This window comes from Archocentrus centrarchus, chromosome 19, assembly GCF_007364275.1.
Source record: "Archocentrus centrarchus isolate MPI-CPG fArcCen1 chromosome 19, fArcCen1, whole genome shotgun sequence".
In the NCBI taxonomy this organism is placed as follows: domain Eukaryota; kingdom Metazoa; phylum Chordata; class Actinopteri; order Cichliformes; family Cichlidae; genus Archocentrus; species Archocentrus centrarchus.
The window spans coordinates 21,969,992-21,987,156 of NC_044364.1; the positions used below are offsets into that span (position 1 = coordinate 21,969,992).

Genomic DNA, 17,165 nt, shown 5'->3' on the forward strand with positions numbered 1-17,165 from the left:
ACTAAGCCACCTATCTTAACCCATCTAAGAATATAAGGGCATTATTACATATTTGTCTACTGGAGGCTAAATGGTGCATAGCCATAATGTGGAAAAATGAGAAAAATTGCACTGTTGCTCGGTGGTTGAAAGGAATGTGTTTGCACCTGGCCTTGGAGAAGATAAGTTACACAACTAAAAAATAAATTAGATGTCTTCTGGGAAATTTGGAATTTGTTTTATCATTTCCTTGGAGATACTAATATTGAAATTGATATGATGGTCACTTAAGTTGAGAGAATTTTTCTGGTTTTTTTGTTTGTTTGTTTTTGTTTTGTTTTGTTTTTTGCTGTGGTTGTTGTTAGTTTTCGTTGTTAGGTTAGTTTCGCTCGCTTGTTTGTACTTTGGTGTTGTGTTGTTGTTGTTATGTTTGTATATAAAAGAAAAAGTGCGATAAAAATATGGGGAAAAAGAAGAGGAGTGAAAATAAGGGAATAACTTCTAAATGCTCAACAAATAGCAAACAGATAAAAGTGTGTGAAGTTTGACACACAGTGTGTCTGCTAGCTAAAAGAAGAGCTGCTGTATTTCCAGGAAGAGGAAAGAGTGAGAGAAGTTTAATCAGGGATGGAGAAAGAGGACAGGAGAGGAAGAAGAGAGGTTAGATTTAAAGGACTGCAAAACAAATTGAAGTATGCTGACTTTGTGTAATTCAACGATTGTATGAAGTGTAGTGTGCGATAAACAGGTTAGCTTGCTGTACTGTATTTAGTAAAGCTCTGTGTTGGTGCACAGAGGCTGTGTTCATGGTCAGAGTTACAGGTTACATCAGTGCAGCAGAGATGAGTTTGAATCAAAGCTGCTGATGCTGAGATTCATTCACTGAATCCAACATTTCTACAACCTGCTACTTTTACTTTCTTACTTTGAGTACATTTCAGAGCTTGCACTTTTTTACTTTTACGTAAATAAAGAAGTTGAACCAGTACTTTTACCAAAGTATTTTTACTTCTACTTAAGTACAGAATGTCTGTACTTTTGCCACCTCTGGTCTTGGGTGCCTCTTGGTTGAATTGTTCCAGGCATGTCCTACCAGGAAGAGGCCCCAGGGCAGACCCAGGAAACGCTGGAGAGATTATGTCTCTCAGCTGGCCTGGGAATGACTTGTTGTTCCCCTAAGCTGGAGGAGGTGGATGGAGAGAGAGAGGTCTGGCTTCTCTGCTTAGGCTGCTGCCTCAGATAAGTGAAAGAAAATGGGTGGATGGATGGAAAGTTTGTTTGTATTCAGCTTAACGAGACAGAGGTACTGATTATGATGGGATCGTGTCATATGGTTGTCCTGTAACGTCACATACATCTGGCAGACCCAAAACTTGGTCTCTGTGGATTTAAAGATGAGTGAAAGCAAACAAATATCTACAGTACAGGCTTTGGAACCTGTTTCTATTAATGAAAAGGCTTGTCAGTGAAATGTAGAGCTTGTTTGCTCTGCTGCATCCACTCCCTGTCAAAAGAAACCCATATGACGTGCGGGATGCCTCTCAAATGTCTGTCATTTTGTGACCAGTGAATGCTCTGATGAAGACCATCTGACATGGTGAAAAACTGCAGAATAAGCAGGTATAAGTGAACCTTGAGTTGAGACAGGTTTAACAACTGTTTTCAAGGTAATGAGTGAAGATCAAACCCACAAGTAATAATCTGATAACAGGTGGAGTAAATTTATTGTCTTATTACCTGTCAGGTTGTTTTTCTCTGGAATCACTAATCAGAATCTCTGACTTACCATCTGTGTGTGGCTCAGGTGGTAACCTTTGGAGCTTTTACCTGCAGACTCATGTTTATCATTGAGATAAGAGCTGATCTGCTCTGGTCAGCAGGAGGATGGCAGCTGTAAAACTGTCCTCAGATCAGAGGCTCATTGAACACACAGACACTTTCTCTGCTGTGTTTCTCTGAAGCTCCACCAACTGAAGGTGAGTTGTGTCCTTTAATCTAGATTCTCATCGTATATCTGAATCTCAGTGTTTGATTTTCTAAAAGTAGATAAAGAGAAACCAATTAAATAGAAAAAACCTGTTAAAGGTAGTTGTTATATGTGAATCTTATATCACCTACAGTTCCCCTCACAGATTTGTAATATTGGATTATTTTATCTATGTTATTGATGTTATGAACCAGTGAAAGATAAAATCAATTTTAAATGTGTTGCCTCTTGTGCTGACAGGCAGAATGGGAAGCAGGAAGTCGGTGTGTTGTGGGCTTTCTGCTCTGGAAGTGACACTTGGCGTCCTCTTCAGCCTCATGACCGCCATTAGCATCATCCTGATTGTACTGCTAGTTACCAGGAATGCACACACAGGTGGCTGATTACTCTATACAACATCAAATGTTCATCTTATTTGTAATAAGATCACTTTGTAGATTCAAATGTTTTTTATGAACTTAAAATAAAAAAGTACCTTTGTTCCAATGGCATGTCATGCCTAACCTAAAAACTTTACAGCTGGGATATTAATGCTTAGGAATAACATATAAACATAACAGTTAATAGGAAACTTTCTTTTGTGCATGAAAATCTTCAAATGTCTCAATCTGTTTTACATTTGAGCAGCAGTTAGAGTTAGAGCAAGTAAAACTGGAAGAATGAAAAGACATTTGTGGGACTGAACGAGAACCTGTCATCTGTGCAGGAAAACTATCCGGTGGCTCGAAACATCCCGACAAAACTTAACTTGAGAGAAGATTTTCTCATTTGACAATTCCAATCCATGAAACATCCATCCTCACGTTTTCCTCTTGTTTGTGTTGTACTCATTTTTTACAAGTACTGTGCTTGACATGTTCAGCTTTAATCCAAATGTGACAATAAGGTTATTACAGTAAACTAAAACTAATCAAACAATTTTGAGCTGAAAAATTTTTTTTAGTCAAAGGAAAAAAATCTAAAATGTAAAAAATGCAACGCAGCCAGGATGATGTGGAGCACTTACAAGAGTAAAAGCTAAAAGCACAGAGGAAAGTCTTTTAAATTTACTGAGACTGTGATCTTTACACAGTGTGACGGTGAGTGTAATACCAGGTCTGAACTTCTTCGGTCTGCCTCTATTAAATACTTCCCATGTTAGAGGGGTTACCAACTAAAGCTCACAATGAAACTAAACTGGAACTGGACATTTTCAAACAATAAAAATGATCAAATTTTTACTAGTTGAAACTAGTAAATGTGCTCTGGTAGCTAACTCAGTGAACTGAATTGAAAAGGAAAATAATAACTACTGAAAGGCACACAATTATAATAATGCTTTGACCACCAAAGCTGTTTAACAGTTTTCAGGCAGGCGCCTTGAAAACAAGCAGCTCCTGAACGGTTTTCATCGACATGCTGTTTAGTTGTTTATTTATTCTTCATTTCTGCATTTGAACAAACACTGTTGGTTTGAAGCTGAATTGAATTTATTGTTCATAACAAAAATACTGAACTTTAGCTTTCATGTGATTAACATTTACTTATTTATGGTTCAAACTGCTGTCTGTCAGTGCTTTTAGTCAAACTATCATGAAGATGTTTGTCTGACTTTTTGATGAATTTTACTCAAATAAAACAGGGTAAATTTTTACTGTGCATGACTATTGAGAAAATTGTAAAATATAAAAAATTTTACCAAAATCTAAACACCACAAGAAACAAAGTAATGATAAACTGAAGTGCAGCAGTGTGGCCCTTTAAACTCCCTGTTGTCCTATCAGATCCAGAGCTTCAGCACCCACCTTACCTGATCGGAGTGGGCCGAGCCGACTGCACGGGACCACCAGCTGATGTTCCTCTGGTCAGTACTCAAAACTACTCGGACACTGATGCTGCCTTCATGGACTCTTACCACACTGTGTCTAACGTGAAGTCAGAATCTTAGATGCTAAAGCAAAGCATTGTCTCACCTATGTGGACTTACACATGCATTGTTATACAGTACTGTGCAAAAGTCTCAAGCTTCCCCCAATTTCTTTATATTTTGCTTCCAAAGGAGTCAGACCTTCTTGTAATTTCTAAAGTGCTCTTGTTGTGTTGTGTTGGCACATAACAGGCAACTGAGTAAAGAACCAATTTTAAATTGTGTCTTTAGGCACTTTGTTACCTGCAGCCTTTCACAAAACACATAATTTGTTCCCATTTATTTAGATGAATCTATGGAAAAATGCCAAAGGTAACACAGTCTGACAGCATAAGATAGGATTTTTGCACCAACAAAGTGCTTCCCAAAGAGCTGTTAGCTGAAAACATGGCATATTTCAGCATGGTGGGTAGCATGTGCTTAAAAATCTGAGGAAACTGTAAGTGTGAGGCCTAAAAATCAGTCATCTAAAACAGATGAACAGTATCTGAAAGTCACGTCCTTAAGAAACAGGAAAAAATCCAGCAAAGACCTGACACAGGACCTATGAGACCTTCAGCAATCCATCTTCTGTTCACTGAAGTCTCATCTGAAACGACTCAGTGGAAAGGTGACCGTCAGGAAGCCATTCTTTAGGAAAGGAAACAGGAAGGCTGAGGTATGCCACATTACACAAGAACTGTACTAAACGTGAGTGGCAGCAGGTCTGATGGAACCACATTTGAATTTTTTGATTTAAATTATCATCAATATGTGGAGGAGGTCAGAAGAGAGGTCCAGCAGTGAGTGTCTGCTGCCATCTGTGAAACATGGTGGAGGCTCTGCCATGATTTGGAGCTGCATTCCAGCCAGTGGTGTTGGAGATGTTGTCAGAAGCAGAATTTTGAAATCAGAAAAGTACGGTGATATTTTGATCTACCAGACAGTACAATCTGGAAAGAGTATGATTTAACTTCTTTGTTCATTTTTCAAGTTTTGGGTTGGATGCTGACTCTCAGATTGACATTTTATGATTTTCTGGAATGTGTTTATGGCACCATCTAAGCTTCTAATGCTCATGATGACCAGTTGGGAAAACACAAAGACATAATTATAAAGACTGGGCATGTCACTAATGACATCAGCAAAAGGTCAAAGTTAAACTTACAAACTTTGTGTTTCTGTATAGTGATCACTCACTTTAGTGGCTTGGGTAAATCTAATTTTAATTTTAACAAATGGAAGCTTACTCTGGTGTAAAATGTAGGTAAAAAGGAGAGCTGTCATAGGTTCTACATGTTCCTCAAACTGCTGCAGTTTATTCAGACTGATAGATCCATCACACCGATGTCCACAGCTGCCCGGAGACCAAAATCATGGTTAAAAGAGCAGATTTAGTCTTTAGACTGTGACTCTTGGAGTGTGAAATTGATTTGCTTGCAATTTTTAAACAAAGCTGCTTTTTATGTGGATATCTCCTGTACTTATGAAGTTATGAAGGACTAAAAATGCTGGAAAAATTATCCAGCAAATGCCGGCCCAATTCTATGTACTTTGAGGGCCTGTAAATCTGACAGTTTTCATGTTATGAGTGTTAACATGTTGCATTGCTTCATTAGAAGTACTGACGTTGCAGAAAAATCAGCTGATTCAGACCGGGTCAGATGTCCATGTAAAGGTGTTGCTCATACGGTTCTCATCTTCTGTTGACCTTGAGGTGCTGTTGAATGATTGCTAAGGTAGCAAGACAGAGTGAAACACCTGAGAATGACCCTGAGTACACTTCCAAAGATGGGCCCAGTTCTCAGCACCAAACCCCTGAGAAGAGTTGATGTTAAATTTAGCTAAGTTAGTGATCGTCTTTTTCACAGTTAAAATATGTAAAGCAGTGCTTCCAGTTCATTTACATCTGAAGAGAGAAGCCGTTTCCCAACCTGGACTCACATGGCAGCTTAGCTGAGCACAGCAATAGCTCAGACAGGTCACAAAGTCAAGCTCATCCATGATCCTGGCAGATCATCAGCCGAACGCTCAGCTGATCTCCTTCTACACATCCAGTTTGTAAAGCTCGTACACTGCGTCTGCTGACAGTTGCTGCTGTCTCTGTCACTTTACAACCCACCTCCACCCCAGCTCTGCCTTTCAAACTGTTTCCCATTCAGCCGGTGTCCGATCTGTTCACTGAAACCTGCTCTCTTCTCTGAGGGCTCTCAAACTGCATCCACACTGTGTGAATGACATTCCGCAAATTCAAGCGATTACGAAATTAGTGGATGTGATGGGAAATGTGCAGGACCCGACATAAACCTTTCCCAGCTTCCTGATGAATACCTGAAGCAACTACCAATTAGAGCACAGGCTACTGTTGATTGACATATGGCCTGTTAGTAAACACCAGGTAGTGTGGATGCAGCTTCACTGCTGCTCTCAGGCAGAGAACTGAGCAGACCCAGAACTTCCCAGATAGAAATTACTGCAGATGAAAACAACACCCTTCTTTGCGCTGTAAAAATCCTCAGTGAGCAGAGGATGTCTGACCTGCAGAGAACAAAGTCTGCAGCTCTTCTCCATTTGGGTGTGTTTGGACTGATAATGTTTATGGTCTCCCTGCTGAATGCTGAATAAGCATAGACAGATTTTTGAATATGAGCATGTCAAATCTGGTGCAAAGGCCCAAATTATCAGAAGCTTTCTAGTTTTCCTTTTTAGTCTGAGTCCTGCTGACCAATTATGTTCAGGCAGGCTTTGTTTGGATGAAGCTAAATAACCCACATGGAGAGCAAAACATGGCCTGGATTACTGACTGGATTTTTTCTGACGTGTAACCTTGAAAGAAATCCACTGTTGCTTTCCGTGGTTTAGCTTTTTGTTCCTTTCTAAAAATGTACCTGCATTCATAAATCATGACAGGCAAACAGAACAGGACGTCTACTACAAACCCCTGAGATACGGGCTATCAGGCCATCAGCCAACAGGCTCCTGGCCTGGAAGACAACATGCTTCAGTCCACCTGGACATTTGTGAATGAATGAACTCAACATGACAAGAATGTGTTTGTGTTGAATTCGGGCAGGAAACAAATATTTGAAGAAGAACACCCCCAAAATCCACTTAGAACCAAACTATTGGACAGTCCACACTCTGCATGAGGATCTGTCTGGGTTTAGGTTTTCTTCAATATTGCAGTGATATTTATCTGAACATCTATGACACACTGCAAACAGGAGCTGCTCACAGAGACTTCACTGGATCTAGAGGGACTGAATAAAAATAACTGTAGAATAAGAGAGAGGTTCCAGCTCACAGTGCAGCTCAAGGTTCAGTTTTATCATCATGAATTTTAACTGCTAAGATCACCCTGTTTGTATCTATATGTGTGCATTTAGATGGGTTATGCAAACCCTCAGCAGACGGCTGCAGGCATACACACCCGTTTGTACAGCAGAGCTTTCATCGTCGATGACGGGACGCGGCGAGTCGTGTTCGTCACCGTGGACATAGGAATGGTTTCACAAAGGCTCCGACTCGAGGTGACCACACTCACACTCACACACACACACACACACACACACACACACACACACACACACACACACACACACACACACACACACACACACACACACAATTCATATCCAAATATTGGTTTTACTTCAGAAAATGTTCTTCTTTCAGCTGGTCTCTCTAGCAGTCACCACAGCAAATCACCTGCCTCCATCTCACCCTATCCCAGCATCCTCCTCTGTCACACCAGCCCTCTGCATGTCCTCCTTCACTACATCCATGAATCTTCTCTGATATCTTCCTTTTTTCCTCCTGCCTGGCAGCTCCATCTTCAACATCCTTTGTCCAGTATATCCACTATCCCTCCTCTGCACGTGCGCAGTCATCTCAGCCTTGCCCCCCTCACTTTGTCTCCAAACCACTCAACCTGAACTGTCTCTCTGAGGAACTCAGTTCTTGATTATCTGCATGTTTGATTTGTCAAAGCTTTTACACTGGATGCTTATCCTGATGCTGCCTTCTCCGCTTGGGCGTAACCTGACTTCTGGCTCCCCATAGCTGGGCTTTACTTCAGCAAAATCACACTTTTATTGTTGTTGTTAATAAGGATGATGCATCAACATAAGAGGAGATGCTTAAAGGTCTGTTAAATGAGTGTAGACAGTATGGTCTAATCTCTGTTGTCTGTGTATGTTCTTGTACATCTTTCTTTGTGTGTGTGTGTGTGTGTGTGTGTGTGTGTGTGTGTGTGTGTGTGTGTGTGTGTGTGTGTGTGTGTGTGTGTGTAGGTTTTGCAGGCACTGCAGGTGAAGTACGGGGATCTGTACCGGCAGGATAATGTGGTTCTAAGTGGGACTCACACTCACTGTGGACCCGGCGGATATTTCCAGTACACGCTGTTCATGATCACAAGCGGGTACATGAAGGTTGCTATTGAGCCGCTGGTTAATGGCATTGTCAAGGTGCGGACCTGCATGAGTGTGTTATTGAGTGTGTTTTGATGAGCCAGTAAATTCTGACCCATTACTATGCAAAAAATTCTTTTTTGCATAGTAATGGGTCAAACCAAATATTTGAGCTTTTTCAGCTCAAGCCATGAGAGATGGTAATGGGATACTGAATATGACAGGATATTTAGAAACATTAAAATAATGTGCTAGGAACAATTCTATTTACACTATACATACTATACATGCCCGCGTGTTACTCAACTGTATCTATCCAAGCCAGATTAAACATGCAGGAATGACTTAAAAACAGAACTGGATGACCTCTAATTTCCTGCTTCTAAATTCAGATAAAACTGAAGTTCTTGTACTTGGTTCCACAAACCTTAGAAACATGGTGTCTAACCAGATACTTACTCTGGATGGCATTACTTTGGCCTCCAGTAACACTGTGAGAAATCTTGGAGTCATTTTTGAACAGGATTTGTCCTTCAATGCACATATTAAACAAATATGTAGGACCGCTTTTTTGCATTTGCCCAATAGTTCTAAAATTAGAAACATCCTTGTCTCAGAGTGATGCTGAAAAGCTAATTCATGCACTTATTACTTCTAGGCTGGACTACTGTGATTCTTTATTATCAGGCTGTCCTAAAAGCTCCCTGAAAAGCCTTCAGCTGATCCAAAATGCTGCAGCTAGAGTGCTGACAGGGACTAGAAAGAGAGAGCATATTTCTCCCATATTGGCTTCTCGTCATTGGCTCCCTGTTAAACCTAGAATAGAATTTAAAATTCTTCTCCTCACATACAAGGTCTTGAATAATCAGGCTCCATCTTCTCTTAAAGACCTCACAGTAGCCTATCACTCCAACAGAGCACTTCGCTCTCAGACTGCTGGCTTACTTGTGGTTCCTAGGATACTTAAGAGTAGAATGGGAGGCAGAGCCTTCAGCTTTCAGGCCCCTCTTCTGTGGAACCAGCTCCCAGTTTGGATTCGGGAGACAGACACCCTCTCTATTTTTAAGATTAAGGCCTTTACACACTGGACACATAAATTTCATGTGAATGTTTCGTGCATTAAAAATATTTTTCAGACTCACTTGTTCTTAATGCAGCTGTTTCATTTCACAGTACAAATTTGTGGCATTGATTTTTCGGATAAAGTTCGATTTTTCTGACTTTAGCAAGCGAACAAACAGGTCTGACCAATCAGAGGGCTGCATTTAGCAACATGTGTGCTCATAGCTCAAAATGTGCACCGATATACTGAATATACACTGATGTGGGAACAGTAAAATCATAGTGTTTTACGTCAGAGACACAGCTAGATACTGCTCCGGGTCAGTGCGCTCTATTAAATTATTCTCTGCTGACTCACATGTGATCCCAACTCTGCCAACAAGGGCTTAAACTGCCCCCTGATATCCTGAAATACGTGCAAAAGTGGTTGTAATGCAGCTTCAACTCAGGATCAAACCATGAAACTCCCACTGCTGCTGTTTTCTTATGAGTTGGATGAACCCAGAATCCCTGTTTCTTCCTTCTCTTGTTTAGAAACATCAGGACCTCATTACATCATCACCGATGATTTCGAATCCGAAAGATTAAGAATTTCATGTCATTTTTACGCAGTGTATCTGGTGTGTAATGGGGTTGGAGGACTGAGGCAGAGGAGGGGGACACTATGTTTATGATTATACTGTTGTTAATCTGAAAAAAAGGGATAACAGATTTGGTGAGGATCATATTGTCATGAACATGTGAAACATGTGAGAAGTTGAGATAAGCGTTTGTGTTAAACTCCCACCAAATTGTGACTGTTTGGTGACATCTGGTGGCAGCTATAGAACCTGCAGCAGCAAAGAGATGATGGCTAGTTCAGGGAGGGTTAGAGAATGCACTTTTACATATTTATCTTTATTAGAAGTGTTTGTTGTTAGAAAACTATCAAGACAAGGTAGACTGATTAACTATGTACTTGTAATTTCAACCTTGATCCCAGAGTATAGACATAGCCCATGATAACATGAAGCCTGGGAGGATCTTCAGGAACAGAGGAGAGCTGGATGACAGCAGCCTGAACAGAAGCCCTCATTCATACCTGAACAACCCTGAGGAGGAGAGACGCAGGTACACACAGACAAATACTGAGCACGTGAACTATAACACATTTATGATTGTTAAATATATCACACATTAACTCTTACATTTGTAAGGCTGTCTGTGTTAAGCAGAACACTCTTGCAAAAGAGCTTTTTAATCTCAACAATCACGTTATCCTGGTTAAGAACCATCTCAAATTGGGCACATTTAGAGGGAAGTCCTGTTCTCTTTGAATTTTCACTGTTTCAGGTATAAGTGGAACACAGACAAACAGGTGCTGGTGCTGAAGTTCACTGATCTGGATGGAGATGGGATCGGTATGATCAGGTAAAAACACACAGAACACTCCCTTAATAATAATAATAATAATAATAATAATAATAATAATAATAATAATAATAATAATAATAATAATAATAATAATAATAATAATATGGTGTTTGATGTTTTCATGATTTAAATCTATACATATATGTTGGGTTTTTGTTAGTAACCAAAATACTTTTTTTTTTTCAGTTTTCTGAGAGGAATTCTCATATTTTATATCTTATTTATTACAAAGTGTTTTATCTGTATTTTGTCACCAGTTCTTTGTTTCATGCAGGTATTCTTTCCACATGTAAAAACTCTGCAGTCTTTGCACATAAATGAAGTTTATTATAATCATCGTTATTATTGTGCTTTGCTGCTCACAGCTGGTTCGCCGTCCACGCTGTCAGTATGAACTACACCAACCGCATGGTGAGCAGCGACAACATGGGCTACGCCTCCTACCTGCTGGAGCAGGACAAGAACCCTGGAGAGCTACCTGGACAGGTGACCTGAGGGCGCTGCATCAGACTCAGAGCACATTCTTAAAGCTCATTGATTGACTTAAAATGATTTTAACACAAAGCAAACAATGGCTAGAAAAAGAAGCAGTAAAATCTTTATTTGTGTTGCCACTTTTTTAACAAATTGTTTCAAAGAACAGGTTCACAGCTGGTTCAGTGCTGCTGCCAATGTAGTTATTAGTGTTTGTTTGGGGATATAAAGGTCTCTGTGCACTTTTATTTCATACTTTACAACAACTAGATTTATGTGACAGTCGCTGTTCTTTTTACAGATGTATATTTTACACAAAAATCTCTTTTAATGGGTTTGTGTTTGTGTCTGTGTGTGTGTGTGTATGTATCTCAGGGAAGTTTCGTTGCTGGTTTCTCCTCCAGTAACCTCGGCGATGTCAGCCCAAACACCAGAGGACCTTACTGTGTGAACACTGGGCTTCCCTGTGACTACCTGAACAGCTCCTGTCCCATAGGAGGGGTAAACACACACACACACACACACACACACTTGTTAATATGCTTAGTAAAATCTGCAGACAGTAAAAAAATAAATGTGTGTCTGTCAGACTAAAATGTGTCAGGCATTCGGACCTGGAGAAGACATGTTTGAGAGCACTCGGATAATCGGACACAGCATCTACCTGAAGGCAAAGGTACGCCCCCCTCTGTGTCTGCTGGGTTTAGTAAACTTCAAAAAAAAAATTGAATCGTATATTTAAATAAAAATATGAAACGTGTAGTACTTGTATTCACTGCATCGTGAGCTTTGTGGGGACTCTCAGTCCTTACAGGGAGAAAAAACAGCCCTCACGAAGCACCGTTGTTATTTCCGTACTTTGACTTTGTGCTTACTTCCTGGATGCCTGTGTGCCTGTGGTGCTGCCCTCTGCAGGAGCTGTATGCAAATGCAGTCGAGGAGGTGACCGGCTCCATTCAGTATGCTCATCAGTGGGTCAACATGACTGACGTGACTGTTCAGATCAACGAGACGCACACGGTCAGTGTGCACACACAAACACAAACACACACACACAACACACGAAGAGGGACCGATAGTGTAGTTGTACGGTCGTTTTGTTGGTTCCAAACAGGTTCATATCTTATGCTGTTAACATGTTCCTCACATATAAGTTGACTTTGCATTCATGCTGCATGTGTTCCTGTGTTTGTGTGTTCAGGGCAGGACATGTAAGCCAGCTCTGGGTCACAGTTTTGCAGCAGGAACAATAGATGGAGGAGGAGACCTGAACTTCACTCAAGGTGATTCAACAGTCAGTTAACTCACACTGAGCTGCCACGCTCTGAGTGGGCTCTCACAGAGAGAAACCTGTGTCTGTATCTCTGTGTGTGAAGGCGCTGTGGAAGGAGACCCGTTCTGGGACGGGATCAGAGATGCTTTGCTTGGCAAGCCGTCCAGTCATACAACGGAATGTCATCATCCCAAACCGATCCTGTTCAGCACTGGGGAGGTGAGGATTAAAACGAGCTCACACATACAAACTGTTTAAAGTAAAAATGTAGTCTGATTACTGAACAGGGATCTAACATTTGGGTTATCAGAGCGCCACAGAAACTGGCTTTTTTGTCTGCATGAACACTTTGAAAAACTCCTTGTATGACCACAATCTGACACTATACACTCCAAAGCTGGTCATGGTGCTTCATCAAACTCTTCACAACCTTCATTTGAAGTTTCAGGAAAGAACGCTTGCTTGTAAGTCAGTGCTGTGAGGTCCAGCTACCTCAAAACCTCAGGAAAAATTGATCTTATATCAGGCTTAAATGAAAGAGGTCAGGGCACAAAACAAATCTCATGGAAGCAGAATTAATTATTATAGATTCATTATATTAATATATATATATGAAAATGAATTTAATAAAATAAATAAAGAGACTGCCATGGTGTGCTTGTGTGTGCAGATGAACTGGCCTCTGCCTTGGCATCCTCAGATTGTGGACGTTCAGATGATCACCATCGGATCTGTGGCTGTTGTAGCTGTTCCTGGAGAAATGACGTAACGTTTTACCAACACAACTGTTAATACGGCCAATAACAACACAGCTGCTTACAAACACTGATGATGCCCTGCTTGCCTGTGTGTGTCTTTAACAGCACCATGTCGGGGAGGAGGTTACGAGAAGCTGTCAAAGAGGTGAGAAACAACATGAAGAGAAACATCAACATGTCATGTAAAAATATTAGTATTATAATTATTATTGAATGTTCACATCACTGTGTTGTTACTGTGTTGTTACTGTGTATCAGGAGCTGGCATCAGAGGGAACAAGGAAGCAAATGGAGGTGGTGATTGCAGGCCTCAGTAACACGTACACTCATTACATCACCACCTATGAGGAGTACCAGGTACACAACAGCTGATCCTCTTGGGAGCTGTAGTGTTTAGAAACATCTGCTAAGCTGTAAAAAAAAAAAAAAAAATCAATATATAAATAAATTAAATTGGACATAAACTAGTCTGAACTGGAGAAAGAACTCAAATTCTTTATTTAAGGTAAATTTCACAGAGTAAAATTAGTAAGGGGGTAAAAACTAAATGAGATAAATGTTATGTGGGACTCTCTCCCTGCTTTCCTGTGTTTTCTCTGTACTGTACTATCTGATAAAGGTTGAAAATGCAACAAATAAATATAAAAAAGAAAAATGGAAATTTAGCATGCTGTACACTTACTCTAACTACCTCTTTTTCAGGTGCAGCGGTATGAAGGCGCTTCCACCATATACGGTCCGCACACGCTCAGTGCCTACCTGCAAAAGTACCGAGGCCTGGCTAGAGCCATCGCTCAGGTGTGAATGGGTGGATTACACCTTTCATCATACGAATGAGCACAATCCACGTGAAACATGGGGTCATGCTGGTCCTCCCTCGATGGTTGGAGCATTTAGTAAAAGAAAACTAGTTCAGAAAGAACACAGAGTAAAGTTTTTAATGAGCTCACATCCAGTTTGGTCCTCTGAAACAAGCTGCAGTGTGAGACCCATTCTCTCTCACAACACAAGAGAGGAAAAATAAGACTAAAAGAATATTTCAACAGGAGAATTGTTCTGTGCACATTGTAAATTATGGTGAAGAAACAATTCGGCACCACAAAATAAAAAAAAAAAAATGGTTAGAACATGTTAGAACAGTTTTCCAGCATAAAGATGATTCTGCAATAACATCCTGTGCATCTGCCTGTAAGATAAAACAGCCAAACTCAGCTGGCTAAGCATGAATGTGTCACTGAGGTTTGTACAGGAAAGAAATTATATTCCTCACACTTGTAAAAGGAACACAGATTTTTAGTTTATTTTAAAAACATTTTCCAAAGTTTTGTAAAGTTTAAATGCTGATAAGGTTGTAGGGAAAATATTTCACCTGCATATAGACTGATTTTATAATGCATGTTCAATATGTGGAGGTTATGAGGATGTTCAGAAATATGGCCAGCAATTGTATTATTATAGGATCTTTACGTTAGAATAGAAAGCCTCTTGAGATGACTGTTGTTGTGAATTGGTGATTTAAGTAAAACTGATTAAATGTAATTGAATGTGATAAAAAGTAAATAGAGGACCCTCCGTCTGCAGTGTGAAGCTTTGGCAACACTGTGTAGGAACTGGGCTCTTAAATCACTGCAACTCTGTTGGTGATACTGAACATGTTTTTCTGCTTTCAGGACAGAGTATCTGAGCTGCCAGCTGGCCCTGAGCCTCCCTTCTTTACAGAGAAACTATTTAATTTTGTGCCTCCAGCACTCTTTGACAAAAAACCAGTGAACACCAGCTTCGGAGACGTCCTGCAGCAGGTTTACCCCGTTTATAGACAGGTAGGAAACACACCTTCACACTCCTATGGTGTTCCCCGGGGGCTCAGTACTAGTACTTAAGTACTTAAGCTGACTGTTGGTAATTTCCTCATTGTTAGGCTGACATTAGTATGTTTGCTTTCCATATTATTTTTGTTGTTTGTGAATTTGTTATTCACTACAAGACAAGTTGCATTTACATCTGCAAGCTGTCCACTGCTGTTGGGTGAGAAGTTTATTTGTCAGCACTGAGTTACAACATTAATCAATCAACATTAATGGAGTCTATGCCTCCAGCTCCAACCTGAAAATGATGGATTATTCACACAAAGCAAAGGTCTTTGCTAGCTACATGCAACCTGCTGCTAATGTTACCTTCATGTTTTCAGCATCACATTAATTTTCTAGCCTTGGAGCTCAACAAAGCAGAGTATCTTAGTATCAGAGTCCAACGATATGCTGATGACACCTGCTTTTATGTGAACAAATTTAATCTTAAACGTTTAATGTGGTTTTCAGGGTGATGTTGTGTCTGTCACGTTTGTAGCAGGGAACCCGAGACACTCCGGAGATATTGTAAGTAATATTTTCCTTCATCCACCTGTATTCTGTTGTTGCAGTTATTGTTGGTTTTAATTGTTTTGGGTTTTTGTTTTGTTTTTTCCCACTTTGCATGCTTTGCTGACCTTTTCCATCTTGTTTGTTGCAGAGGGATAAAACTTTTGTTACTGTAGAGATTTTTGACAACAGAACAGAAACCTGGAAAGTTGTTCACACTGATGCATCATGGGAGACCAGGTGGGTTAGTGTGTACTAGTGCATTCCAAAAAATAGGAACACGGTTAAAAAACATCTTTTTTTAAAAATTGTTTTTAGGTTTTTTTGTAATTTAATTTAAAAATTTGTATTTTTAGCGGTAAACATATTCAAAGCCTTTTTGTTGTTTTAATTTTGATGATTATGGTTTATAACTCATGAAAGTCATTAATGCAGTGCCTTAGATTATAAGAATATTTATTAAGCTCCATGAAAATTGCATACAGAAATTTCTGACTTCTAGTATGCTCATCTACTGAAACCCCAAAGATTCTGTGGGTTTCAGGTCAGGTGAATCCCAAAGAGAATCATATTATTACGGTATTTGATTCTCTGAACCCCACAGAAAATAATATGATCAGCAAACCATTTGGTAGTAGTTTTGGCACTATGAGGAGGAGCCAAGCCCTGCTGGAAAAGGAAATCAGCATCCCCATAAAGCTTGTCAGCAAGAAATGCTCTAAAATCTCCTGGTAGATGTTGCATTCACTTTGGACTTGATAAAACACAACCAGTACCAATGATAATGCAGCACCCCAAACTATCACAGATTGCAGAAAAACCTCACTGGACTTCAAACACCATGGATTTGTTTTTTGAGGCTGTAGTCATCCCTTTTGCTCGTGCATCTTTTCCCACCACACTTTTCCCTTCAGTCAACTTTCCTTTAATATCCTTCCATATTCATTCTATGGACAGCCAGCCTGTTCAGCCATGACCTTCTGTGGCTTACCCGGCTTGTGGAGGGTGTCAACAATTATCATCTAGACAACTGTCTGGTCAGCAGTCTTCCCCATGAACATGGTTGAATGTACTCAACTAGACTGAAAGATACATGGTGTTTTTAATGTTGCAGTAATTTATTCAATTTCAAAATTAAATATTCTAAAAATAAAAATTCTGATTTTCATGAGCCATAATCATCACAACAAACAGATGCCTGCCTAAACTTCTAGCAACATGTGACCTTAAAGCTAAAGTCATGTTCCAGACTACAGCTACCTTTGAGGAATTAAAGTGATTTCTCTTGCTGCAGGTTTCACTGGCTGAAAGGGTCAAACTGGCAGAGTAATGCTACAGTCGAGTGGCAGATTCCCCCGACAGCCCCCACGGGCTACTACAGGATCAGACACTTTGGCCACTACAAAGAGCTGAAAGGCCTGCAGCCTGTCATAACGCCGTACGAAGGCTCATCAGACATCTTCGGAGTCACTGCCAGCTTCTACTATGAGCAACGCCACCAACCAGTTTAGGATTACACAGCCTGATCACTGTCGAACAAAGACCTCTAGGAATCAGAAACTGTTAAA

The 17,165-nt window shown here is 40.2% G+C and overlaps 1 protein-coding gene across 1 annotated transcript; it reads left to right on the forward strand.

The window, feature by feature from the left end:
• Positions 1–2,211: 2,211 nt before the first annotated feature.
• asah2 (N-acylsphingosine amidohydrolase 2) lies at positions 2,212–17,158 on the forward strand. Its single transcript, XM_030755611.1, has 20 exons — positions 2,212–2,341; positions 3,730–3,809; positions 7,238–7,381; positions 8,144–8,317; positions 10,305–10,432; positions 10,655–10,732; positions 11,101–11,221; positions 11,585–11,710; positions 11,799–11,885; positions 12,125–12,229; positions 12,411–12,492; positions 12,586–12,701; positions 13,153–13,247; positions 13,346–13,385; positions 13,499–13,597; positions 13,943–14,038; positions 14,911–15,060; positions 15,559–15,615; positions 15,749–15,837; positions 16,892–17,158. The coding sequence occupies exons 1-20, from the start codon at positions 2,212–2,214 to the stop codon at positions 17,106–17,108; spliced, it is 2,214 nt and encodes a 737-aa protein (XP_030611471.1). The 3' UTR covers positions 17,109–17,158.
• The last annotated feature ends 7 nt before the right edge of the window (positions 17,159–17,165 follow it).